Source organism: Giraffa tippelskirchi, chromosome 11 (genome assembly GCF_054371585.1).
Source record: "Giraffa tippelskirchi isolate mGirTip1 chromosome 11, T2T-mGirTip1v1.2.pri, whole genome shotgun sequence".
Taxonomy (NCBI): domain Eukaryota; kingdom Metazoa; phylum Chordata; class Mammalia; order Artiodactyla; family Giraffidae; genus Giraffa; species Giraffa tippelskirchi.
This window is the reverse complement of record NC_137285.1, coordinates 146,176,793-146,203,288: the sequence shown is the minus strand read 5'-3', so window position 1 is coordinate 146,203,288 and position 26,496 is coordinate 146,176,793. Positions and strand designations below refer to the sequence as shown.

At 42.7% G+C, this 26,496-nt stretch overlaps 1 protein-coding gene across 16 annotated transcripts in view; it reads left to right on the top strand.

Annotated features, from left to right (window-relative positions):
- The window catches only part of AMBRA1 (autophagy and beclin 1 regulator 1), a 168,093-nt gene that overhangs the window by 56,336 nt on the left and 85,261 nt on the right, over positions 1–26,496 (top strand). For 10 of the 16 annotated variants that reach the window (XR_014068242.1, XR_014068241.1, XR_014068239.1 and 7 more), the window contains 4 exons: positions 4,483–4,569; positions 8,561–8,740; positions 20,099–20,179; positions 20,629–20,729. Coding sequence is in view for 11 of the 16 variants with exons in the window: in XM_081538471.1 (XP_081394597.1) it covers positions 4,483–4,569; positions 8,561–8,740; positions 20,099–20,179; positions 20,629–20,729 (449 nt within the window). In the remaining 5 variants the exon portion in view is untranslated. The remainder of the gene's footprint in view (positions 1–4,482; positions 4,570–8,560; positions 8,741–20,098; positions 20,180–20,628; positions 20,730–26,496) is intronic. The other 6 variants (XR_014068243.1, XM_081538474.1, XM_081538468.1 and 3 more) reach the window with 2 other exon arrangements.

The window sequence follows — 26,496 nt, the reverse complement described above, 5'->3', positions numbered from 1 at the left end:
CCCTGGCTTGTTTATTCTGTCTAGACTGTTACCCAGACTTCTTGCTTCTCAATCCTAATATCCAGTGAATTTGAAAGAAAGTTTCTTTCCTTTTGGATGACCCATCTCATCTGCCCTGACAACTTTGTTCTTTTCCAGAGCTTTCTTCTACTACTATTTTTTTTGTTTTGTTTTCTTAGTCATCAAAGGATAACAGCAGATCTGCGGAACCCTTGTACAGATTAGGGTATTAATTAAGGTAGGAAGAAATAGTTGTATTCATATAAAATGTTAGAAATTTTGTAGCTTAAATTGTCTTCCTGTTGACTTATGATTTTAGTAGGGCGTAATGTTAATTTTTGATGACTTACTCTAGTGTGTAATACTTTGATTTTAAGTTTTTCTGTTCCCTTCCATAGTGACTTCACCTTCTCTTTCAAGGGATTTTATATAAGCAAATACTTTAGAGCATGAATGGGCGGATTTTTTTTTCTGTAAAGGGCTAGGCAGTAGTATTAGAGGCTTATTATAGGCCTATCCCTATCTAGACTACTCAACTCTGCCTTCCTAGCTGCAAAGCAGTCACAGACAATATTTAAATGAATGGTTATGGCTGTGTTTGGATAAAACTTTATTTATAAAAGCAGGCAGCTGGCCGAATGCCTGTAGTTTGCCAAACCTGCTTTTTAGAGGCAATTTGCTATTTTGAAGAAAGTCTTTTTAAGAAGTGAGTAATTCTTTTGCAAATGAGTAGTTTTCTCTTTAGTTTTCAGTGGTTTACTTTTAGATTTTGTATATTTGATGTTTTAAATTTTGAAATAATTTCAGACTTGTGGAAAAGTTGCAAAAATAGTGCAAAGAATTCCCGTTACACTCTTCACTCACATTCACTGTATGTTAACATTTTACCACATTTTCTGTATTATTTTCTCTTTTGCTGTATCTATATATGAATATGATTATGCTTTTATTTGTTTAGTTTTAATATTTTATGTTTGTGATTATTGTGTTAAATATTGAATTTTATTAAAGTAGTGTGTAGTTTGATAGAACAGTGGCCTTTAGACTTAAAGAGAAACACTTCTGTTAGTAAAAAGCTTTTGAGCACTTGTGTGTATGTGTGTGTGTGATACACATTGTGGTTATACATTTAAATCAAATGTTCTAATATTCTTCCTGTTCTCCAGTGGATCAAAATAGCACAGCCCGTGTGTACCTCACTTGAACACCACTGGCTTAGAGAATAAACTAGGCAAACTTGTGAAGAAGAGTTTTTTTTTCCTCTGTCGTAGCTTCAGTGACTCTTTAAAACATTTCTAACTGGAGTTAACAGGTCAGAATGAAGTGGTACCTTCAAACTTCAACTTGTCTGAGCCCTCCTGAGTCCTACCTGATTTCTTATTACTGAACTGCTTGATTAACCGTTAAGTCAAGTGAAGTTCACAGTGTCCAGAGCAGAAGGCATTCAGCTGCCATTCTGTCCATTCTCTTGCGTCATTTCCCCACTGATGGCTCTTGGCAAGAAGCTGACTGTGGGAGACAAAGATCTTTCTTTGAGTTTCTTAGGAGAGGTGGTGATATTTACTTGTCTAGTCACTCTAGTTCTTTCTTTATTCAACACCAATTGTAACAGCCTTTTTTAATCCTTCAGATAGTGTTTGTGTTGTAACTGTAGAGAGCTTAATGTTTCATCAGTGATACATGTTTGGGGGGGCTCTTCATAGTAATTGGCTCGCCTGATTTTGTGTATTAGAGTTAAAATGCCATGTATGTATGACTTGCCAGTCCACTGTATTGCCTGGGAGCAAATGGTGCCAACAGATTCTAGTAAGTAGGTATAGGGGGTATATGTTCTAAAAGAACCTCATCAGGGACTCCCCAGAGACAAAACTTAACATTTTGGTGTAACTCTGTTTTAAGAAGTCTTCCGAATTAAGATTGGAATTTAGGGTAGAGAGTAGAGTTTGTGGGATTATGAAATAGAACCAGTAAAATTGAAATGACCTAACCCAAGCTCTTCTGGCTCAAGAGTCTCCTTTACAGCATGTCTAAAAACTCATCTAATTTCTCTGAATGCTGTCACTGCCTTGGCAGAGTAGTGGGTAACATTGGCCTCCTAATTGGGCAGAGTCATTTTAAAGAAGGATATACGCTGGTTTACTCTGGAGGGTGCCCCTTGTCAAAGGGCCTCTGCTTATGAAGCAGCCATTTGGAGGGTAACACAGCAGGGCTCAGTGACACTCAAGACTCAGTCCAGAACCCATTGGGATGGAACAAGCTTCTGGGTGTTCCAAGACAGTCACCTGCTCCCAGATCTTGCTTCTGTTCTTCAGCTCCCACCTAATTCCTATGGCATAAATTTATTAGTAGTGAACGTGCGTGCATGCTAAGTCGCTTCCATCATGTCTAACTGTTTGCGACCCTATGGACTGTAGCCCACCAGGCTCCTCTGTCCATGGGATTCTCCAGGCAAGAATACTGGAGTGGGTTGCCATGCCCTCCCCTAGGCGATCTTCCCGACCCAGGGATCGAACCCACGTCTCTTGTGTCTCCTGCATTGGCAGGGGTGTTCTTTACCGCTAGCACCACCTTATATGATGGCCTAGATTGATACTGTTCTCAAAATTCTACTTTGCTTCTTTTTCTAGTCTGTGTGCCTCTCTATCCCCTCCTCTCAGAAACATCCCATATTTCAAGATTCAAACACATGCTCTTATCTTATGTGTGCCTATGAAAGAAAAAAATCCTGCCAATTAAACTGTGTCACACAATTATAAGATGTATCCCTATTTCAGACATGTTAAAATGTGGGGGGAAAAAGCATGTCTTACAATTGATGCAACACAGAATCTCTGCTGCTGTAAACAGTGATATCATTGAAGATTCAGATTTCCAACCACAGAGAAGTGTTTTATTGCTTTCTTCTCTTCCTCATTGGTTTCACTGTGTTCTCTCCCTTCAGGGGTGGGATTGTTTAACTTGTCTTAAGCATGGGGATGATAAGCCTTGTGTAGATCAGAAACATGATGTGACACTTGGCTGTCCTGGGTGGGAAGGGTAGCAAGCCAGGCTGACAGGCCTCTGCTGTTCTCTCTTCCCCAGACTGTTAGGGAAAAGGCTACGGTGAGCCAGTCGCTGGGATAAAGTGACTGCACACGACTCTACCTAAAGCCAGCTGGTTTTACTAACAGTGAATTGAATTAACTCAATTGGAAAAGATTGGTAGCTGCTGTCCTTATCCTGCAGATCTGCTTTAAAGAAGAGTCTGGCAGGGAGCCGGAGACCTGCTCCTGGGAGAGCCAGGCAAGATGCTGCCGGAGGGGAACAGTGTGCATTTCTTCCTTGGAAACATGTTCCATGGCAGGAGCTTGATTGGCTGCCAAGGCACATTGGAGTTGGGAAGCAGTGTGGCAGACATGGCAAACTGGGGGACCCCGAGCCATGTTTATCAGATGTGTTTTAACTGGCCCTTCCCATACAAAAAGGAAGAAAAATATTTTAGTAAAACTTAACAGGAGACTTCGTGCAGAAGTCCAAATTTCTGGTGTCCCTTTAAAAAAGAGAAAGAGAAAGAGCCAGTGATGCTGGATCCACATTCTAGTTTGGACTCAGAGTGGATTCGTGTGCATAGTCATTTGAAGCATTTTGTAGCTGACACGCCTTCCCTGGAGTTGTGGTGCTATCACTCAGTAGTGGTGTGCTGCCATGCAATACACTTAACTCCTTGGCCCGTTGATCTCCTTTTTGTGTAGTAATGCTTACTTTTCCAGGCTGCGGTGAGGTTAAATGAAGTACATGTGAAGTGCTTAGTATTGCCTGGCACTAAAAAAATGCTCAGTAAATTAACACATATGATCATTGAACTGATAGCTGGGCTAGATTATATAATTAAATATTTTTTTATCAGTTGTTAAGAAGGAAATGGCAACCCTCTGCAGTATTCTTGCCTGGAGAATTTCACGGACAGAGGAGCCTGGAGGGCTTAGCGTCCATGGGGTCAGAGTTGGACACAACTTGGCAACTAAACCACCAAGAAATCCCTAGAGGGTACTCACACAAAGGGTGTGGGCAGAGCAGAATGCCTAGAAGATAATGGGATGTGGATGAGGATAAGGGGGATCTGAGCACCAAAATAAAACGTTGGCGCTCCACGGTAATCTCTGGGTATGCCTCTTTCTCCTCTCTCATGTTGATCCCGACCTCCTGTTTGTCTGCTGGAGGCACTGCAAATAAAAATAAGATTATGTCTCTAAAGCACTTGTTCATTTCTCACAGAAGAGCAGTATTGAGGATCATACAGTGGCCATATCCAGTGTGGGCGCTCTGGGGCGCTTCATATCCTTACGCCTCTGATTGCTTGTAGGACGGATGCGAGCCCAGACAAGAGATGTCAGCTAGCCGCAAAGGGGGACGTTATTTATCTCTCTCCCCCATTTTTCCTTATGAATGACCTCTGAGTTGGTAATTGACAGGGATTATTGCCATCTTTTTAATCTCTGCTAGGAGGCTGCTGGAGTCTTCCCTCATTTCCTTATCCCGTTATGATGGAGCAGGATCCAGAGAGCACCCAATTTACCCAGACCCAGCGAGGTAAGGCTAAAGTGAGCGATGGCACCAGGTGGGGGGAGGGGCTGCCCTTGGGGTTGCCTAGCTGGTGGAAGCCCCGTCCTGTGCCTCTCTGGTCCTGGTGCTCTTTGACTCTTCAGGTACAGTTTTGAGACAGGTGGTTCAGGTGATGGGGAAGTGTTACAGGTAAGTGAACAGCGCCTCTGGTGGCAGAGGGTTATAACGAGCCCTCATCCCTTTTGTCATCGGCAGAGTCATAGGATATTTCTTTTCTGCCGTTACCATCCAGAGGGACAGCCAAAAGGGGAACGACAGTTTTTATTAATAGGGAAATCACGTAACGAATTAAAAACAAACCAAAAAATCCTCATTTGGGAGAGAATTTAGAACATCAGAAGGCAGAAATCAAGGTCATTCAGATGTTGGCTTTTTGGAGACTATGTGAAGAAAGAAATGACTGACAAAGGGTAACTGAGTAGAATAAGTTGCCTGTTATTAAAGAGCTCGCCTTACACTAATTAGCAGACTTTTGAAAAGATCTTGAAGAGATTAAAAAAAAAAGTTCAATGAGTTTAAGGCCCACCTTTACACTGGTAACTCAGGACCAAGGATGGGGTGTTGAGTTGATATATAATATTTATTTATGGTGAGCAGCCCTTTGGGGATGTCACAGCTGGACTTAATAATTCTGTTAATGATCCAAAAGGGGGATGACCTGCACATTCTTTAAGCAACTCCGGAGCGCACACTGCGAAGCTTTGCCAAAAGAAGAGGGTAGTTTATAACGGTGGGGTTGAAGGTAACACTGGGGGTCAGAAAAGGCTAAGTGAGCTTTGCTGTAGATCAAGAATTTCAAGTCAGGATTGGAACCTTTAGACCAAGTTGACTTCAAGGATATTGAATGATTTTGTTGTTACCACAGTTAACATCATGATTCTGAGCATTCTTTCTAAGATACTAATGAAAAGATTCCCCATCATCCTATTACTTCCTTGTCCATATCCCAGAAATAGCCAGTCCAAGGATCAGGGAACCAGGGATTTATGATTTTAAAACAGGTAGATAACTCTGATGAAGACTGAAACAAGGAAGTTAGTTTGTAGTCATATTTGAAAATAATAAGCGCTCAGTAAGAGAAGGAATTGTTTTGCATAAATCAATTTCTTTGAAACACTGAGAGAACTTCTTGCTGTGAAACAGTTTTTTTTGTTTGTTTGTTTGTTTTTTTAGGACAGTAATGAGAATCTCAACCCCAGAATTTTTAACCTGACAAAGTTTAACAGTGGTTCATAAAGACCATTACTTGTCCTCCTTTCATGTAATAAACTTGTTGTTTATTCCTACTCAGATGTTTATCACAGAAACGCCAGGCTTTATGGTGTTTGTATTTTTACATTTTCCCTTTAAACGCAAAGTAGGTTTGTGTTTTTTTTCCGAGGGGGGTAGTATTCTTCCTTGAAGAAAACTTGAGTTATTTAAAATGTTCACTTGGAACACTTTCAGAGTTTGATAATTATCAAGCTTTCTAGTAGGAGGATGATTGTTACTTCATTACTGGCTTTTTAATTTCTTTTTCCTCTTAGACTTCACCCTGCATAATATGTATAGGTCAAAACCTTCACGAGACATCTCAGCATTCAGATACTTAGCTTCCCTCAGATACCTAAAAACACAAGACTAGGATATACTTCTATGTAAGAATTGTGCCAAGAATACATTTTTCTTTACCACTGATGCATAGTTTTATAGCTTAGGGAATTCCTGTTCAGTGGTGAAATTAAACAATTGAGGTTACCTAGTGCTGAATTTTTACCCCTACAGAAAAGGGCAGTCTTTATTTAATTATTGTTAGCATCAACATTATTTCTACCTCTTTCGCCTTAATATGATTTTTCCATTAGAGTAGGCTGTCAACTGAGGAACAAGTGTTTTTGTGGTCACTTCTCAGTATCATTTCTAAAAAAAGAATCTTCATTCTCCTCTTAAAACTTTATTTTTTCTTTAAACTTCTGTTTTTCATTCCTTTCTAGTCTGATTAACTTGAGAATTTAACCAACAGCAGTTGATTTCTGCTGGAAGATTTCTGTGTATTTGGTAGAGACAGTATTGACTTCTGTCTGTTGAAAATTTAGGGTTCTTGATTCATCCTCACCAAATGCATGGGACCAGATGCCCAAAGAGACAATGAATGTCCCACAAGTTGAGATGTTAATTCTTACACTTTGATGATCTTGGCCAAGGCCTTTGTACCTTCCATGCCCACCTAGTGTATAAAGATAATTTGGAATCAGAGGCGCCAAAGGCAACATATTGTCCCATAACACAGACTTCTGAGTTCCAAAGATTGTGTCCTGGCCTCTTTGGAAAGTCTGTCGGATGGTTGGTCAGAAGGATGCTACCTGTGATGACAGTCATTTCAGAGGCAGCCTTATTTCGTGTTAACTGCAGGATCTTCTTTGGTCTGAGTGAGTAGATTTACTGAGGATTTGCCCAGAGTCTTACTTTGTCCAAGAGTAATGAAAGATCAGGCAGCAAGATGTTTGTAAATACTTTTCCTACCATTTGGATATAAGTATTTCTTTTTCCATTCTCAATCAGTTTTTCCAGAGTTCCATTTTAAAAAAAGATGCTTTTTTCCTTTTATATTCAAACATTGTAGAAGTTAAGGTCCCTGGGAATCCTCATTAGGATTGCTGTGTTTTATTTTTTGTTCTAATTACAGACATATATATATGTATATACACACTCATACATACCATTCTTTAATTTTCCCCCACTTAAATTTTTATTTTAGAGGGCTTTTGTTGTGCATATAGAGGGATAACTTTTTCTTTTCAACTGTTACATAGTGTTTCTTTGTATAGGTATAATTTCTTTAATCTGTTGATGGACATTTGAGGTGTTTCTAGTTTTTTACTAGTGCCAACAATTTATATATTTATCTTCATATCCTTGTGTTTTTCTGTAGGATAAAATCACTAATGGAATTGCTGAATCGAAGTGTATGCCTTGGCCCGGTTTAAAGTCTTGAAATTGCTTAGTATCCACTTTATATATATATATATATAAAGCATTTTTCTGTTATTGGTCTACTCTCACTTTCTCAATTCACAGCCTCAAATTATATGTGTTGTGAAAGACAGAGGAAAAACTTGAGAAAGAAGGGACTATGCAAATTGTATAGGGCATGGATATTTTCATGGAGTATGAAGATACTCAACCATAGTCAGAATACAGGTCTAGATTAGTTGCTTATGAGAACAGCCATTGTAAGGGAGGAGAGTGACTGCTGTCTTCCGTGTTGTTCAGTGCCCATGTAGCCTCTGATGCTCTGTCTTAAGAAACAGACACATCTTTCACATTTTCTGTTTCTCCTGAGTATATTTTACTCTCAGTCTCTAACCAGAATACCTTCTCTGTGTTAAAATATCTGGATAATCTGTAAAGGAGAGATAAGAAGTTCAAAGAGATAATCTTAAGGAACTAGGACAGTTCTGGAACTGTAGATATTTGTTGGAGAAGAAAGGAGTCCTGGTGAAGGTGATGCCTGAAGACACCTTCTTTAGTCATCCTGGGTTCACCATCTCTCAGCCTGTTTTCTCACCTGTAAAGTGAAAGAAGCTGCAGTCCCTTTCATGTCTTATATTTTGAGTATGGATGATTAGGGGAAAGCTGCAAATCTTTATAAAGGGCATCCTGAGAAGTTTAAAAGAGGTCCCTTGAGAAACTCAAAAAGAAAAGTCCAGTGTTAAACTCGTGGGAGGGGGCAGCTGTTGATCAGATGATGACTGATTAAACAGCCTCTTTAACCACCAGTATTTCTGTTCCGAGATAAGGCAGTCTGGTAAGCACATTGCGCAGTACAAACCTCCTGGTGAGTTAAATGCCCTTTCCTTTTCATGTCTCCGGAGTTCGCCTCAGCAGGGAGATGTGATGGGAGAGCTGGATTTACTCTCTTCCACAGTATTCCCCACATTAGTGCTAGTTTGTGTTTGTCCCTTTCTGTCTCTCTCAGATTATCTCCTGCTGCATACTATGCCCAGAGAATGATCCAGTACCTGTCACGGAGAGACAGTATCCGCCAGCGTTCCATGCGCTACCAACAGAACCGCCTCCGTTCTTCCGCCTCCTCCTCTTCCTCAGACAGCCAGGGTCCATCCGTGGAGGGAACCGACTTGGAGTTTGAGGACTTTGAGTAAGTTCCTGTTCCGCTTGCTTCCTTTCTCCTCCTCCCAGGTCGTGAGTACTTCCAGGTTGGCCACTGTCCGAGCAACAGTGGTTGACATTCTGGCTTCACACCCCTAACTTATTACTTATGAGCAGTAGCATGGGGTGAGGGACAGAGGGTTAAAATGTCCAGGGCACCCCCCACCTCTGGCCGACGCACTGCTGATTCCCTGGCACCTGGGGGAGAGACAGCCCACCGGGCCCAGGCTGGGCTGGGATAAGATGGCCGCCGCACTTCAGGAGACATCCAGGCCGGGCTGGGATAAGATGGCCGCCGCACTTCAGGAGACATCCAGGCCGGGCTGGGATAAGATGGCCGCCGCACTTCAGGAGACATTTTTATTTCCCTTTTGCGTGAACAGTGACTGTGGAAATGCTTCATGTGGACTGTCTTCACACCATCCAGGAGGCAGGAGGGTTGGTGTTTTCCCTCTTCAGAAAAAGTGGATATAGAGATTAAAAATAAAAGACTTGAATTTCCCTAGGAGACAGAATTCTCTTACAGCCTCGATCCCACTGCTCTGAGGCCCTGGCGCCTTGGCTGTCAGTGTCCTCAGTTTCCCGCCACCCCCAGTGAGGATCCTTTGGAAGTGGCCTGACAGATTAGTATGGGGTTTGAGAGGTGTTCCCTCCATCTTCTGGCCGCTTCGAGTGGTCATCTGGGTTACAGGGCTGAACTGAAGGAGCAGCGTCAGCCTGGGCTGTGAGGTCAAGCTCCCCAGTGTGGCTGCCTGGTTTTACAATCTCTCACCTGCCACTCCTGACCTTTCTAGCCACCTCTTGTGTTTCTTTCCATCCTGAAACTGAGTTTTCCTGGCTTGTATCAAATTGGACATTTGGCTCTTGCTTTGATTCCTACATTTTGATTTTCTCAAAACTTGCAAAATAAGAAAGAGAGAAGGATGGTTGAGCATTTTTTTCCCCATCTCTTTTGCTGCCAGTACTGAGATAGGACAGCCTGTCACTCATCTTCCTTTTTCTTCCCGTTCGTCTTGACACGGCCTGGTCAAGTCTGGGATCTTAAGAGTTCCTGCCTCCCTTCCGCCTTTTTTGTGAGCTGAATGGATAGCTCCCCAGGAGCCATCTTGCAGTGGAGCTTTCAGGTGTTTGAGAAATATCTTTGCCCCAGAGGACCAAGAAGATGGAGACATCCATCGTACCAATTTGCCCTCCTGATTCAATCCTTAAACACGCAAGCAACTGTCTACTTAGAAGCAGAAGGAACACTCAGTGGGAGGTTCATTTGTCTGAGGAAGATGGAAATGTGAAGGAAATGCAAGGATGCCCTGAAACAGCTGTGCTGTGGCAAACGCAGGAGGGCTGGTGGGGGGAGAAGGGCCCAGCTGCTCTGGGACTCTCGGCGTGTGTCCTGGTTAAGTCCCTGCTAGGGGAAGGTGGATATGGGCCCGGCAGTGAAGGGAGAGTCTCCAGTCCGCCTTTAGCCAGGCAGACACCTGTAGGGAGATCTGTTCCCTTGCGGAAATGATTGTTTTTCCAGCCCTGGGGGCTATTCAGTGAAGCAGTCTCAGCGTACAGTGCCGAGGCTGCTAGGACCCAGTGTTGCTGAGAAGCCTCAGCATCCCGTGGTGCCCTGGGAGTCAGTGCAGAGTGCAGAGCCCTCTCTCCGCGCGTGAGGAAGGCTGTTATCTCTTCGCTGTGGTGAAATGCGGGCTCGTGCCTTTGAGCTGTATCTTGCCTCGTGACTTGTCCTTCACAATGGGGTTCTGGGTTAGTTTAAAATGTTCTGTTCTCATCTTACCTTCTCTTTCTTCTGTTACCACCTCCTCCCTTTCCCCTTCCTCCCTCCTCCATTTTCCTGTGTCAGACTGCCTCCTCCTTGTGCTCCCCACGGCCCACCTGTGCTCTCGCCGCCCCCTGGCTTCAGCGCGACCTGAATTTACACCTTCTTCACCTTTCATGCACTGACTTAGCCGTGGTTTTTTTCCTCGCGGTCTCACATGGCTCCCTGGTCAGTGACAGTGGACTGGTTTCTCTCCTCCCCCTCCGAAAGTCCCTCCCCTGGGTGCTTGCCTTTCTTTGGGCCCTGGGGCAGACCATAATCTTGTTTTTTAAGAGCAGCTGTGGATCAGCCACCTCAGTATGAGCTGCCCAGGTCTCCTCGTGACGGACACTGCTGGCTGCTCGAGGCCCAGTCACTGTCTGCTCGTGCTCTCCTCGCCTCCCCCATAGGCTGAGGGCTGCTTGTGGTTGCCCCCCTTTAGTTTCCAGGGGCTCTGAGAGGAGACAGAGTGAGAAATTCAGGGACTGTACCAGCTCCTTTTAATTTGTTTCCCCAATCCTTTTCCTCAACCAGAAGGGAAGTTGCAGGCTGTACACTCTTAATCTATAGTCCTTTCAAGTACAGAGACGCGGATAAGTTAGCTGTGGCCTGGGACGCTCCTAACACTCAGAACGCCATTAAGAGACAGGGCTCTGCTGGGTGTCCTCGCCTTCTCAGCATGACGCACTCCTGCCTCTGCCCCTGCAGCACAGCCTCGTCTCTCTCCTTCCATTTGCGGAGGCATAGATCATCTTGCCTTTCTCCAGCTTGTCCCATCCAGGTGTATAGCGGCCTCAGAAAACAAAGGGAACCATTACCCACATCCTATCTGTTTTGGTTCTCTTTAATCTTCCATCGAATGAAAGGGATCAGCTACCATATTTTTCATGTATACTAATTAATAACAGACACAACATTGTATATTTAAAAATCTTGTTTACTCGTTATGATAACCCTCCGAGATAGTTGTTCCTTTCAGTGTGGTTTTTTTAAAGTAAGGATACTGAAGCTTGACCAAAATCAGGCATATCTAAGATTAGAGATCAGGAGCAAACATATTTAGTGTCTGACTTTATTGTCCTGCAGATTTAAAACCCTTTAAAAATGATGTACAACCATATTTGAGTCCTAGCTCTATGAGCTTGCTGGGGGAACAAGACTATCTAGATTTATCGCTCGTGGGGGATAGCTTTGAAGGTTGGTCAACATCAGGTTAAATTTTCCATTCTTTGTCACCTGGATTGATGACCATCTTCCCCTACCATTCGTCTCTGTCTGTGGCAAGGATTGAGACTGCAGGGGCCCCGTGTTTGTCAAAATGCACAAACAAGACATCCAGAAACCTGCTGTCAGGAGGTCTGTCCTGAAGCACTCAGCATCTGTCTTTGCATAAAGATGCTCACAAGCAGGGGCAAGATGTGGCTGCCCCTGACCCTGCTGTCGGCCTGCTTCTGAGCTCAGACCACCCAGTAGAATGTAGATGGCAAAGAAGCCAAAGGAAAACTCGCATTTTTATTCTCACCATCCCCTTGGAAAAGACGGAGAGAGGCTTTTATGAAGCACAGGTTGAATGCTGTGTTCCCGTAGTTCCTAAGTCCTGCAAAAGAGGTGGTGTCTGTGACTTTATGACTATTGTTTTAACTATCCTCATCCCCCTTCCTCATTTTATCTGTTATTCTAAACGTAATTACGATCCCAGAATCATCTCCTGATCATCTTTTTGCCTCTTTTTGTAACTACTTTGCCTTCCAAGGCAAAGATACCCTGCGCTAATGACAGTCAGAACTGGAGAAGCTTCAGATTAGATCAGTCATAAATATCTCCCAACACTGGGAAATTATATTCAACTTCTTAAAAATTGCTGCCAGCACAGAGAGAAATAGTCCTTCATTCACAGTTGTGACACTGGGCTATACTTTGGAAAAACATCTCAGTGAGAAATCCTTCAGCCTTAAGATGAAGTCTCTTTAAGTCTGTTGCATGTATTTTATTAACTCTTTCAGTATATCTGGTTTTATTTGGTCTCCTTTTACCTAGAAATCCATGTTGTGAGCAAATACGCAAAACCGTTGCATTGTGAAATGACTGACTGTCGTTTCTGAGAGCCCAGGATGGGTTCCGGTTCCTCAGTTTGGCATGATGTGTTCGTCGCAGTACCACGTCCATTCGTGCAGAGGAGCCTCAACCAGCGGGCTTTCATGTTCCCCTTGCCAGACATGGGGAAGTTCTAGCAAGGAAATCATTGGAAGGTCTCCTTGGTATACAATATAGCTGAGGAGGGTTCTGAAGGCTGTCACTCAGCTCTGCCGTCTGACTGGGTGTGGCGTAGAAGTTACTTTACAGTTTGGAAGTTAATATTCTTCATCTGCCCGCTTGCCGTGACTAAAATTTAATTAAGTCACACCAAGACAGTATGTTAGAAAACCAGTCATGTCGCCCTTCTCTTCCGTCCTTAGGTGAAGTCCTGGCAGCTTTGTGTGACCCGTGTGCTTGTGTCAGGCCAGGCTCTCACGGCTAGACGTTCCAGTGGAGTGAGGCCACATGTCCTCGGTGGTGGCTTCACCCCCGTCCCCTCTTCTGTGTGCCAAATGTCCAGGACTCCTGTGGGAGTCAGTGACTGTTCTCTTTACTGACTGGAACCAGCCAAAGCAGTCAAGTCAGGCACCCTAGTACACTTATCCAGTGGTGGTGTTACGAAGTAGTCCTTAAACTGAGATCACATAAGAAACTATTCACTTCCTTTTTACCAGAGCGTTAAATAATTTCACATAATTGATTTTTGTGATGGTTGCTTGTTTTTACAGGGTGGGTTTATAAAAGAGAAAGTATATGTCTTAAAATAGGACTTTTCCCCCAGATATACTTAGAAGAAAGGCAAATAAATGCATAGTCATAGAAACATGAAACATTCTGGACTCTGTCAGGAGTTCCCTTGTTGACAAGTATGGTCAGGTTGTCAAGTCCAAGATACGGCAGGAGATGAGCCCCGCGAGTTAGAGTGGTACCGGATCTTGGGAAGTCTCGGATGCCTTGCAAAGGAGGTGAACTTTACCCTGTAGGTGAGAGGGAGTCACTGAAGAGTTTTAAGCCGTAGAAGAACATGATCAGATCTTTACGTAGTATCTTATAACATAGACTGTAATAAGGTACCCCTGAAGTACAGGACAGCATTGTGTGAAGGGAGCGAGTACTTGGGAAGGCAGCTATGCTCACCATGATACCACCAACGCACATGGGAGAGGGTGCTAGGGGAGATGTGAGAAGGCTTCGTGGATTTCAGCTGGGTGTGAAGACAGCCGAGGACTCTTGACGGATTGATGTGGAGGATGGGAGTAGGGAAGGAGATTCTAGACAAAGGAGTAGCTTAAGCAAAAACCTAAACACGGAAGATTAATAGGCTTTATTTGGAGACTCTGCAGAGACCCGTGGCTAGAGCAGTGGAAGCAATAGGGTTGTTCCCTGATAGCTCAGTTGATAAAGATTCCATCTCCATTGCAGGAGACTCCGGTTCGATTCTTGGGTCGGGAAGATCTGCTAGAGAATGGAAAGGCTACCCACTCCAGCATTCTGGCCTGGAGAATTCCATGGACTGTATAGTCCATGGGGTCACAAAGAGTCAGACAGGACTGAGCAACTTTCACTTTTCAGAGCAATGGAGTGTTTGAGCGAGATCAGAAAGACTTGGGGTGTAGAGGGCCTGGAATGCCTGGCTGAGAAGTTTTGACCTTATTTTTATCTGAGGGCAGCCATTATTCAGTATGTATTTTAGGCAGTGAATTCTGACAGCACTGGTTAGGCAAGTGGCAAGTATACGGATTCAGGAAAACCAGTTAGAAAGCAGTGGGCGAAATCCACACGAGAACATATGAGGACTGAATGTTAAGTATTGGGTGTGAGAGGCCTTGGTGTTTTCGAAGAGTGGGGCCTATTTGTGACTGTTCCTGGGGAGACGAGCCGCGTGAGAGCTGAGCTGTCTCACTTCCTACTTCTCCAAACAGAATGTTGCCCAAGTCCTTTTTTACTCTCACTGGAACCGATTTTTAACCAAGTTTATAAAAGTAGCCAGTGACTCCCAGAGCAGCGGTGAGGAGAACCAGGATCTCTTGTGCGAGCCTGCTGGTCCCCAGAGTCTAACACCTGTCGTCTGGGGACCAGCCCTGGGTTCCAGTTTCAGCTGAGCCTGTGATCTGTCATTTGATCTTTGGCAAGTCCCTCTTCTACCCCAGGCCTCAATGTCTTATGTTGTAAAATCGGATTAGATAATCTCTGAAGTTTATTTCGGCCCTAAAGCTCTTGGGTCTTTGTCGGAGCTAACTAACTGTCTTAGAAGAATTTCCCTTGTACTCAGCAGATGTAGCATAATGAGAAGTCTCAGTAAAGTGGGGAAACTTCCTCCTGAGGATCGTGAAGGTGTTAGTCGCTCAGTCGTGTCCGACTCTTTGCGACCCCATGGACTGTAACCCGCCAGGCTCCTCTGTCCATGGGATTCTCCAGGCAAGAGTACTCGAATGGGTAGCTATTTCCTTCTCCAGAGGATCTTCCTGACCCAGAGATCGAACCCAGGTCTCCTGCCTTCCAGGAAAGATTCTCTACCATCTGAACCACCAGGGCTCAGATTCCTCTCTTGAGGATTAGGAATAGGATATCTGGTACCTGTGGAGCCCCAGCATATTTATAAAATATATGCCTGCCTGAATTCCAGCTCTTTCCTGAAGATTCCAGCTCTTTCCTATTGCTTAGTAATATATAATATTGCTTGGCAGCTTTAGAATTAGTATTCTTTCTGGGCAAGTAAAATACATATGAATATTTATTATAAAGAATGCTAGGGGAAGAGAAAGAAAAATGGAATATGTCTGGGTTTAAAGAATTAAACAGCCACGAGGGAACAGAGGGAAAGGAGGGTAACTGTCACGTAGAGATATGTATTTATTTTTTAATATAAAATGCACAATAGGAATATGGATTTGCATAATATATGCAGATGAAATTAAAGGTAGAATAAGAGAGGAGAAGAATTTGTAAGTGTTAATTATCTGTTATATTACTATTCCTTGGAGAAGAATTAAGGCTCCGAATTTCCAAGAGACTTCTGCTATTAGGTATCCCCCGTGAATAATCCCAGCTGGGCCTGTGCCTCCCCCCCAGAAATCTCTCCCTGGCACACATACACAGTCCTTCAAAGTAGAGACTAGAGCCTCACTAACAGCCCCTGAGTAAAGAAAGGACTTGGCCAAGATCTCTGTGCATCCAGGGGCAGGAATGATGGAGTACGCCTTCTATTGTCTGGAGACTGAGTAGAAATCAGAGAGCACAGGGAAACAGGTATTTTTTTTAATAGTCTAATTTTCAGCAGAGTCACCTGTGTATTGTCAAGAAGACAATGGCCTTTTGAGCTCTGTGCTGCCAGAGCTGCCTTGACAAAGGCTGGAGTCAGAGCTGTTTGTCATGAGCAGTGATGGCAGCCCGACTGTCTGGTCAGGACTCAGACGGCAGCCTGTAGGTGTGTTTTCCATTCCTTTAAATTACAGCCTCTCTCTGAGGCAGTTAATCCCAGGCATTTAGCAAGGCTAGCTGCTGTGTTTCTCCCTTGTTCCAGAGATTGCATTTTCTTGTATTTGGCACTCGTCTTAGGCGGTTAATTGTTTGAAGGGTGTTTTTTTCCTTATAAAATGTTTTATAAGAAAGTCTGATTTTTTTTTTCTCTCTCCTTCCCAAATACCCCTCTGAGAGTTAATCAGAGATGCATAGAGTTCAACAGCTGGGAAAGCCATTAATAACTCAGCTAGCTTTTGTCCCGCTGGCTTAAAGGCAGCTTCTGGCTGATGAAATTGATGAGGATTTCTCAGGTGTTTCCCTGAAAAGGATTCTGGTGAGAAAGTCCTCCAGTGATAGAGGAGCAGTGCCAGCATGTTTGCATACTTGGGTGTTCCCTCTTTTTGCTCTTTTAAGTCCCTCCCCACCCCCTTGAAAAGGGCATGGTCTGTGTTACATTGTTGTCCTTGTTCTTGTTTAGTCACCAAGTCATGTCCAACTGTGTTTTGACCCCATAGACTGTAGTCCATCCACCAGGCTCCTCTGTCCATGGAATTCTCCAGGCAAGAATACTGGAGTGGGTTGCCGTTTCCTTCTCCAGGGGATCTTCCCGACCCAGGTATTAAACCCGCATCTTCTGCATTGGCGGGCGAATTCTGAGCCACCAGGGAAGCCCTTGTGTTATGTTAGTCTCCAGTATTTAGCAGCCTCCATTATTCCTCCGTGAACTGTCTCTCTGGGTCTACCTTTCACCCACTGCCCATCTGGCAGACATTTTTTACCTTCAGTCTCTGCCTAAATCTGCCTCCTTCATCTTGTGGCGTCTTGCTCCATGTTGATCTTGTATCAGCCCTGAAGTGAGTGGCAGAGTCTGTGTAGTTTTCTAAATTGAACATGTTAAGTTTTTTTTTTTATTATTTCTTTATTCTTTCTTAACACTCTGACCACTCTTCCTCTCTCCCCTCACTTCTCCCCACCCCCTCTGCCGAGCCTTTGCAGATATCCTTTACATTGAAATATGTTTCCCCATCTCAGCTCCTTATTTTGAATTTTCTCTCCTTTCTAGACTGTAGAAGAACTATCAGCTAGAGTCATTAGTTGCTCTTTTCGCCTCTCGCTTATTGGAGCCGTGCCTTTAGTCAGGGGGTTTTGTGTGCCAGCAGGAAAACCCGGGTCTTTTGCCCTCTTCTTGCTTAACTTGCCCACTGGTTGGGCATTCTGGCCTTCGCCACCTTGCTCATTTATGTTTTCAAGTTTTTTCCAGTCAGGAAATGTTTGAGTTGTTACTGTTAATAGGCTATTTTCTCCCAGATGCCTTTTTTTTTTCCTAAGGCATCATCTCATTTGTGTGTTCACCACGGTCCACTTTTCCAGTCAGCCTGTGTACAGTTCTGTCATTTCTGCTTCTTTGCTAGTGAGCCCAACAATTTGAAGTCTTCTTATTGAAATGCTGTTTAACTCTGACTTCCCTATCATTAATCAAAATGTTAGATACATCTCCAATCACTTAATATATTGCCTCTTTTGTGGTTCCTAATGTAACCGTCAGTCTGAGACTGCTTGTATCTGAGCCAGCTGACTTTCCTGTATATGTATCTTACTTTCCTCTCTCTCTCTCTCTCTCTCTCTCTATATATATATATATATATGAAGGGAGATTGTTATGATATGTTACTCAGAGATTACCGGAAGATATAGCTATATATAGATACATCTGTATATATCTTCCAGTAATCTCTAAGTAACATAAAGCCATTATCTCTGACCATGTTTTGTCCTCCTTCCTCCCTTCTTTTTTTTAAATGGAAGGAGAAATTGAATCAGAAGGAAGTTAATTGTTTTTAGGTTTTAATAACAATGAAAAGAGCCATAGGAAATATGTCACAGGAGCCCCGATTTTTTCCCAGCCATGGTGTTTGTCCATCTTTCTGAGTTATCTTCATATGTCCTTTCAGCCAGCTCTGTGTCGTGTTTGGGTTCTGGCAGTCGCTCTTCAGTGCTGTCTCCTACGGGCCTCCCTGGTGGGTCAGTGGTGAAGAATTTGCCTGCCAGTGCGGGAGACGCAGGTTCCACCCCTGGCTCAGGAAGTTCCCTTGGAGAAGGGAATGGCTACCCGCTCCAGTATTCTTGCCTGGGAGATCCCACGGACAGAGGAGCCTGGCAGGCTATGGTCCATCGGGTTGCAAAAGAGTCAGACATTGAGTTAGCGACCAAACAACAACTGTCTCCTGCACTGCGCCCCCGCCCCCCCCCCCCCGCTTTCCAAGTCTGCTCATGCCAGATAGAGTGCTGTTTGTTGTCCAGAGGGAGAGGGCTCTTTGGCCCTTGTTCAGAAGTAAATTGTCAGCTCCGCGTTGTGATTCTGGGAAGGCCAGCTCTCTCTTACAGCTGTAGAATAAAGTAATTGGATTTGTCCCATGATGCTTCTTTCTATAACTTAATTTTTGACTGTTTTGAGGCTTAGGATCCTTTTTCCCCCCTTAGAACCCTTTTTAACTTCAAAATATTTTCTAACTCCTCTCATGATAATTAGTTGCCCTTTTAGTGCCCATTGATAAGTAAAATATGTGAAGAGCTGTCATAAATTCACTTGTACTTTTAACTGAGTTGGTACTTTGATCACAACTTGAATCTACATATTGAAAAATAATAGTATACTTAATTTGGAAGCTTCCTTTTTTTGTTTGATAATCAGCTACTCCTTATAATAATTTGTGGGTTCCCCAGAGTTGCAGTCTACTGGTCAGGAACTTCTGATCTCGTTCTTTATAATCCCCTTTTCACTTTCCATATGGCCTTATCTCTCTTTCCTTGCATCTCCCTTTATCTGTAGAGTTTCAAGTCAAAGAAATTTGCTTTGTTAAAGAAAACAGCAGTATGCTGTCTCTTCTGGGAAGATAAAAACCAAGTACTGACTTTTAATGGATCCACTTCCAATATCCCTGATATTGATTTGTCTCTAAATGCTCAGCATCCAATTCCACCAAGATATAAGAATTTTCCTAGGCTTTCATTTCTGGTTTGTAAGGCTCTCAGTAGTGCCCTTGAAAGCCAAAGTGTTGTCTTAACTTTGATTCCAGGGCCAGTTTGAAGATTATCTCATTAAGTTGAAGATAATCCAAAGGAAGAATTCAGAAAATATCCCACATCAAGCTCTCAAGAGGTTCATTTATTTTGTAGAGTTGGTTGCACAGTTAATTAACTGCTCTGTCCAGCCAGTGCCCTTTGGCTTATTGTTCCTTTCATGCATTGGAAATGAAGCCACATGAAGGTTCTGTCTCCTCTTCTCTTGTAGGAAGCAGTGAAGTGTAGTGAAAAGAGCCAGGGCTTTAGAGTCAGACGGATCTTCCTTGAATCTTATCTCAACCACTTACTAGTTGTGTGACCTTGGGAATTTGCTTCTCTGGTCCTTAGTCCCTTATCTGTAAAACACATCTAATGATACTTGATAGAAAACTCGAAAGATTAAATGAGATAACATATTAATTAATAACCTTTGTACTAGGACTTAGTAGCTATTTAATAATGGTGGTTATTATTGTTATTCTAACAGACCGTAAAGAAAACACTAAACATTTTTTCTTTTTACTAAAATGACCTAGCTTAGAATTGCATTGTCTGATCATCTTCATCATAGTTAATTTTTCAGTCTCTAAAAGAAAGGACTGCCTAGTCTTTTTCTTGTGCTGTTTTTCTTTCACATATCAATGATTTTTTTCATACCAAGGGCCTAAACAGATGTATTTAAAGATAATCAGTTGTTGAATGAAATTGATGGGAGACTCTTCCTTCTTACTGAACTGTTAGTAAATGCTCATAATTTTTTTAATCGAGCTTCTCCAGAAATGCAGTATATGAATGTGCCACTCAAGTTAGTAAGCAACCAGAATGACTGATTTCTCTGGGGCCTCACCTAAGGGTAGGACTTCAGTTTGGGACATGTCTTGTCTTTGGGGCTGGTGTCTGATTCTGCTTCAGTGACTCTCATGTAGTCTTCTTCTTTTTCTCCAGGGACAATGGAGACAGATCCAGGCACCGAGCTCCACGCAATGCCCGGATGTCTGCACCTTCACTTGGACGCTTTGTCCCAAGGTAAGAATCGGGTAGTCAACTCTTAGAAGAGGCTTTTCTAAGGGAGCCTTTACGAGAGACTGGGATTTTTAAACCTACTTCCTGGTCTGGATTGTCCATATCTGGAATTAGGTCCTAGTGAGCCTATAGTCAAGCCCTGCCACCTAAAAACTTCCCAGGAGATGATTAACCACAATGAAAAGGCATAGAAAAGTGGCATTGGGAGCATCCTGTTCAAGAATGGGAGGCCCCCCACCCCCCCAAAAAAAGAAGCTCCAGGAAACCTTAGAAGCACGATCAGGAAGATGGACATGTGTGAAGGGATGTGTCCTAGGAATTTCACTCTGCTCTAGGTTTGTATGGATTCCTAGCTTAGTGGATCCCTTATCTTTGATTGAGGGTTGGTAGATAGTATATATCCTTTGTTTTAATCAGTCAGTAGGCTTTTAACACACAATTCCTTCTTACAGGCGTTTCTTGCTGCCTGAGTACTTGCCTTACGCTGGGATTTTTCATGAACGTGGACAGCCTGGCTTGGCTACTCACTCTTCTGTTAACAGGGTCCTGGCAGGTAAGGAGTTGTTTCTTCGGGTGTTGAAAATTTAAAGGAAGAGGGAGTCAAGGAGAGCTTTCCCTTTCTTCACCTGCGTTGTTATGATGGCATCTTGGCGTCTGGTGGAAAGCTCTTTTGAGGTCTCGTACTCACATGCCTTAGTTCAGGGCAGGAAGCTACTGATTGAGGGAGGCTGCTGCTTTTTGTCCATCCCCCTTCCTTCAGACATCTTTTTTTTTTAATTTGTTTAAACCATTTGTTTCTTAATCCAGCAAATAGACTTTTTAAATGGAATGATAAAGGTGCCTTGCTCATGTTTTATTGGCAAGGAACTCATGAGCCAGATCCTGTGCTTTAATTAGGAGCTGAAGGCACACCTCTCTGACCCTTGTCTGCTGCCAGCACGTGGAGTTCCCAGGCCCTGTGGAATCTTCAGAGGAAGCAGAGAGACCCATGGAGGAGCCGGCTTAAAAATTTCCACAGAATAGAAAGTGGGCTGGACAAGCCGGCCGAGGCAATTATATGGTGGCTGAATAACAGCGACCAGTGTTTGGGGCTAAGATGTATGACATGACTGGGCTGAGACACAGGATGTACTGCTGCTTCTGGGCAGTCTCTGGAGAAGGAAACAAAGCAGATGCATATTTTTTTTTTTCCTGACAAAAGGTTTTTCTCTTTCCTCCCCTTCTCCCCGCCCCCCTCACCTCCACTGCCAACTTGTAAATTTATGTACGTGAAGGCATTAAAAACTATAAAAATCAAGCCACATCTTGGTGTATCTTTAATAAGCATCTTTATTTAAAAAATTCAAATGACAATATGTTTTGGAAAATCTGGGCCATGTGGTGGTTCAAGGTAGAGAGGGATCTGTGTGAGGCAGTGGCACCATCGAGCTGCAGGAAGGTGATTTCTGACCAAGCTGTGGTGACAGCTAGTGGTGGGCCGTGGGACCTGGCATCCTTTAAGTGGCAGTATTCTTGAGCCAGCGTCAAGGCCTAGAAACCACCAGGAGCCTCGGTGGTTTCTCTGCTGGACACCAGGGCTTCACAGGCCCAGGCTTGGTGGAGGAGTAGACTGCCCCATGGTGTCCTGACAGCCTCGACTCAGGAGGGTTATGGCCCTCAATGGTGAACAGACCCCACAGCTCTGTGCCTCTCCTTTCCGGGCACTTCTGTGTGGCTTGGCTAATGGCACGTGGAAGCTCCTCACTAGCAGATAATCACTTGCTGCCAGACAATACTACAGTGCTCCTCCCCACCCTTCTTTGTTCCAGACACCTGCCTCCACCACCCCACACAGCGGCTCCTGCTCCTCTGCTGCTGGGAAGTCTCTGTTTCCTTGGCATTCAGTATTTTTGGCGGGGGGTGGGGGGGACAGCTCTATGTTGTTTTTTGTCTTCTTTGATCTAATAACTCTTTATCTCCATTTCTTCTTCCCTTCTTTATCTCCAGAGGTCTGACCCCAAATGGTTCACTTTCACTTATGGATAGTTTTGAATATAGGGGTTATATGCCAGCAGGCAGTTGTTTACAAATATGAAATCTACTGAGAAAACTTCTCTAACAAAGGCTGCAAAGTACCCTAAAGATAAGGAAATCTAGACTCTCAGAGAAGTTCACTCTTGAGTTAGGTTAGTGGATGGTTTCCATTCACATTTAAGCTCATTTCTTTCATTTTCTCAAGATAACCTGTTAGAAAGTGTCCATTGGTGTTTTTCATTTTCTTATAGTTTATTTTACAGTGTTGTATTAATTTCTACAGTACAGCTGCGTGACTCAGTTATACACATATGTGTATAACATATGTGTATTTTTATTATGGTTTATCCCAGGATATTGAATATAGTTCTCCATTCTATACAATGGGACCTTGTTGTTTATCCATCCTGTGTGTACTAGTTTGCATCTACCCTCCTGGTCTTTTTTTTTTTTTTAATTGGAAGATAATTGCTTTACAATCTTATGTTGGTTTCTGCCATACATCAGCAGGAATCAGCCATAAGTGTACGTATGTCCTCTCCCCTTTGAACCTCCCACCCACCTCCCACCACATCCTACCCCTCCCTCTACATTGTCACAAAAGACCCGGATTTGAGCTCTCTGCATCATACAGCAGATTCCCACTGGCCATCTGTTTTATGTATGGTAATGTTTATGTTTCAGTGCTACTCTCCCAATTCGCCCCATCCTCTCCTTCCCCTACTGTGTCCACAGGTCTGTTCACTATGTCTGCATTTCCATTGCTTCTGTGCATATAGGTTCATCCATACCATCTTTCTAGATTCCGTATATATATGTGTGTTAATATACATTTGTTTTTCTCTTTCCATCGGGCCTTTCTTAAACGCCCTCATTATTTGTAGATATTTGGATGTCCCTCCAGATTCTGTGACCGTTGTGTTTCTTTTTTTCCTTCTCTTGAGAAAATTCCAATAATAATAATAATAGCAACAACAAAAGCTTAACATTCATGGAATATTTGCTGTATGCTGGAGAGTGTTTTAAGTGCTCTTCCTTGTCTTATTTCATTTCTTTCTCACAGTAATCCTGTGAGATGGGTGCTGTTATCTAATTAACAGTGGTAGAAATTGAAGCCCAGAAGGCTAACTTGCCCAGAGTGATGGAGCTAGAAGTAAAGGAGCCAGAACTGAACCAGGCAGTGGGACTTCAGTTTCCTAGTCTGCCTGTCTCCCCACAGCTATTTTTAAGTGCCAAGCATCAAAATAGCATTCTTCTTGTAGGTCCTTAATCTAGAAGAGGGAAAGAGGTCCCAGGGAACTTGGCTGATCTTCAGGGGATTTTCCTGTTTGTTTTAATGCCTCCATTTTAAGTGGATTCTAGACATAGCTTTTTATGACCTGGTGCTGCTTGCTCAGGAAAATCTTATTATATAACAACCCTTTCCCCAAGCCTTCGTGCCCTCCTGGACACAGATGCTTTGCTTTTTATTAAACTTACTTGTGATCATATAATAGAGCTGCTTTAATAATGGCTTTCGAAGTGAAGACAAATTAGCGTTTTAGCAGTAAGCACTCTGAGTTTTCCTGGAAAGGCACTTTTCTCGTATATGATTGGAATGAGGTTGTGATGGTCTCAGAATAGTTATATTCAGTAGAGGTTTGTTCCATACCTGTGTGCCAGGCACTGTTGTGGGCTACCAGAGTGAATAAGACAGACAAGATCCCTACCTTTCTGTAGCTCAGAGTCTATGTGGTTTGCCATACCTTAATCATGCTGTTTGGTTCTTAGCTCCAAACATAAGGCAAAACCCTTTGTATGGCGAGTGGCTGTTTGTAGGGGTGAAGCATGGAAATTTAGCAGATCTGGAGGGACAAAGCATATCCACACACCTGCAGTTTTAGGAGACATGATCAGTGGCAAATGAGTTTTCAGTGGACCCTAGCCAAAACCATTCAGAATCATCAACAAAAATGGATTTGCAGAAAATTAAGATCCATTCTGCCCACTTCCTCCCACAAGAGCCTGAAAGCAGTAATATAAAACAGAAGCTGCTACAGAGAAGTGTTTTGCTAGTCTGTTAATCTTCATCTCTTCCGCCTTATCTTGTTGCCTTCCGCACAATTCTGTAGGTTCCTGGTGGCTGCCAGTCACCCATCAACCCACACCAAGCCCCTTCTTCAGCAACACAAATTCTAAACCTGTACTTAAAGAGATATAACTACATTTAAAGCTAGTGCAACTTGACGGGTATATTTTTGGGGAAACCTGCGAAAGTCTGGGGAACTCCCTCTGCTGACCTTTTAGCAGACAGCTCTAGCTCTGTGTAGTAATAGCAGTCCATAACAGAGAAGGAAATGAAGTTAATGACTGCCCACTATGGGCCAGGTACAGCCCAGAGTGGTTTCCCGTACATTATCTCCTTAAATGATTCTGACGACCCTATGCAGTAGGTGGTGTGTTTCCCGTTCTGCGGGGGAAGCTGAGGCCCGAGAAGTGCATGTCGCTTGCCCAAGTCTGTCTGCTCTACTCATAACTCTGTCCTGTCTTCTGCGCTATGTTTTGCCTGAGTTCAAGTAGGGCGTGTCTGCCAAAAGGTTCTTCAGCCTGTCATGTTTTTCTGATGCTTGAGGCCTCATACAAGTGAGATGAGAAGCCCTGCATTTGACATCTTCCTGGTAATTACTGAAAGGAAAACTTCTGAGGGATGGGGACCTGGGTAATGCAGGGTATTAGTTATCTGTTCTGCCTAATCTTTTTGACTTGCATCCTAATGAGCATCTGCTCCCAGCAGATGTCAGCCTGATGTATTTAATTTAGTATTTTGATTAAAATCAATGGGAAGTGTCAGGGATATTTTTTTTGCTTAGCCACAGGTCATTGGGGCCTGGTTGAGTGTCATGGGCTAGAGATGGCCTTGTGCCCAGTCATCCTAATTTCTCTTAGGATTTCTTCTTTGAGCCATTAGTTTAGAAGTGTGTTCTTCAATTTTCACAAATTTCCTTTTGTTGTTGCTTTCTTATTTAATTTCACTGTGATCTAAGAACGTGTTTTGTATGATTTCAGTTACTTTAAATTTATTGACACTTGTTTTGTGGGTTAGCATATGGTCTGTTCTGGAGAATGTTACCTGTGTGCATGGGAAGATTGTGTATTCTTTTGTCGCTGTGTGGAGGGTTCTGTAGATGACAGGGAGGTCTGCTTGGTTGATAGTGTTCTTCAAGTTTTGTGTACCCTTGCTGATTTTCTGTCAAGTTGTTCTACCCATCATTAAGAGTAGAATATTGAAATTTTTACTCATTATTCCTGAATTGTATACTTTTCCCTTCAATTTTGTCAGTTGTTGCCTCAAATATTTTAGAACCTTGTTAGTAGGTACATATATGTTTGTAATTGTTTCACCTTCCTGATGAAGCAACTTTTTCGTTATAAAATGTCCCTCTGTTCATGTAATGATTGTCTTTTTTTTTTTTTCTGGTATAGATGATATACAATGTTAAATAAGTTTCAAGTATACAAGATAGTGACTGACAATTTTTAAAGGTTATATTCTCTAGTAATATTGTCTTTAGTCTAGTTTTCCTTGTATCAGTATAGCTACTCCAGCTCTTTTATGGTTTGTTGATTGCATAATATATCTTTTCCCATCCTTTTACTTTAAGCCTGTTTATATCTTAGAATCTAAAGTATATCTCCTAAAGAAACCATACAGTTGGATCTTATTTTTTATCCAACCTGATAATCTCTGCCTTTTGATTAGATTGTTTAGTCCATTCGCATTTAATATTATTGATGTAGTTAGATTTTTGCCTGCCATTTTGCTGCTTTTTTTCTGTCTTTCTAATGTCTTTTTTTATTACTCTGTTTCTCCTTTACTGACTTCTTTTGTATTAAGTGGATAGCTTCTAATGTGCCATTTTAATTCCTTTTTTGATTTTAAACTATATCAGAATCTACTTCAGACTTATACAAACTTAATTCTGGTAAAATATAGAAACCTTGTTCCATTATAGCTACATTCTTATACCCTTCCTTTGTGCTATTATTGCCATATGTATTATGTCTATATATATTATAAACCTGATGGTACAGTGTTATAACTATTGCTATAGTTGTTATAACTATTGTTATCATTTTAACTATTGTTTTATGTTATCTCATGTTCCAGGCATCCTTCTGTTTATTGTGTGTTGTGGGTACAACTGAGATACATCTTTTACAAGAATTACTTTCCTTTTCTTGTTAACTTTATTTTTGGTTGTTTTCTGCCTCTCTCATCTTTTTTAGAAAACACTGGTTTAAAAACACAGGTCCACTTTCCTAGATAT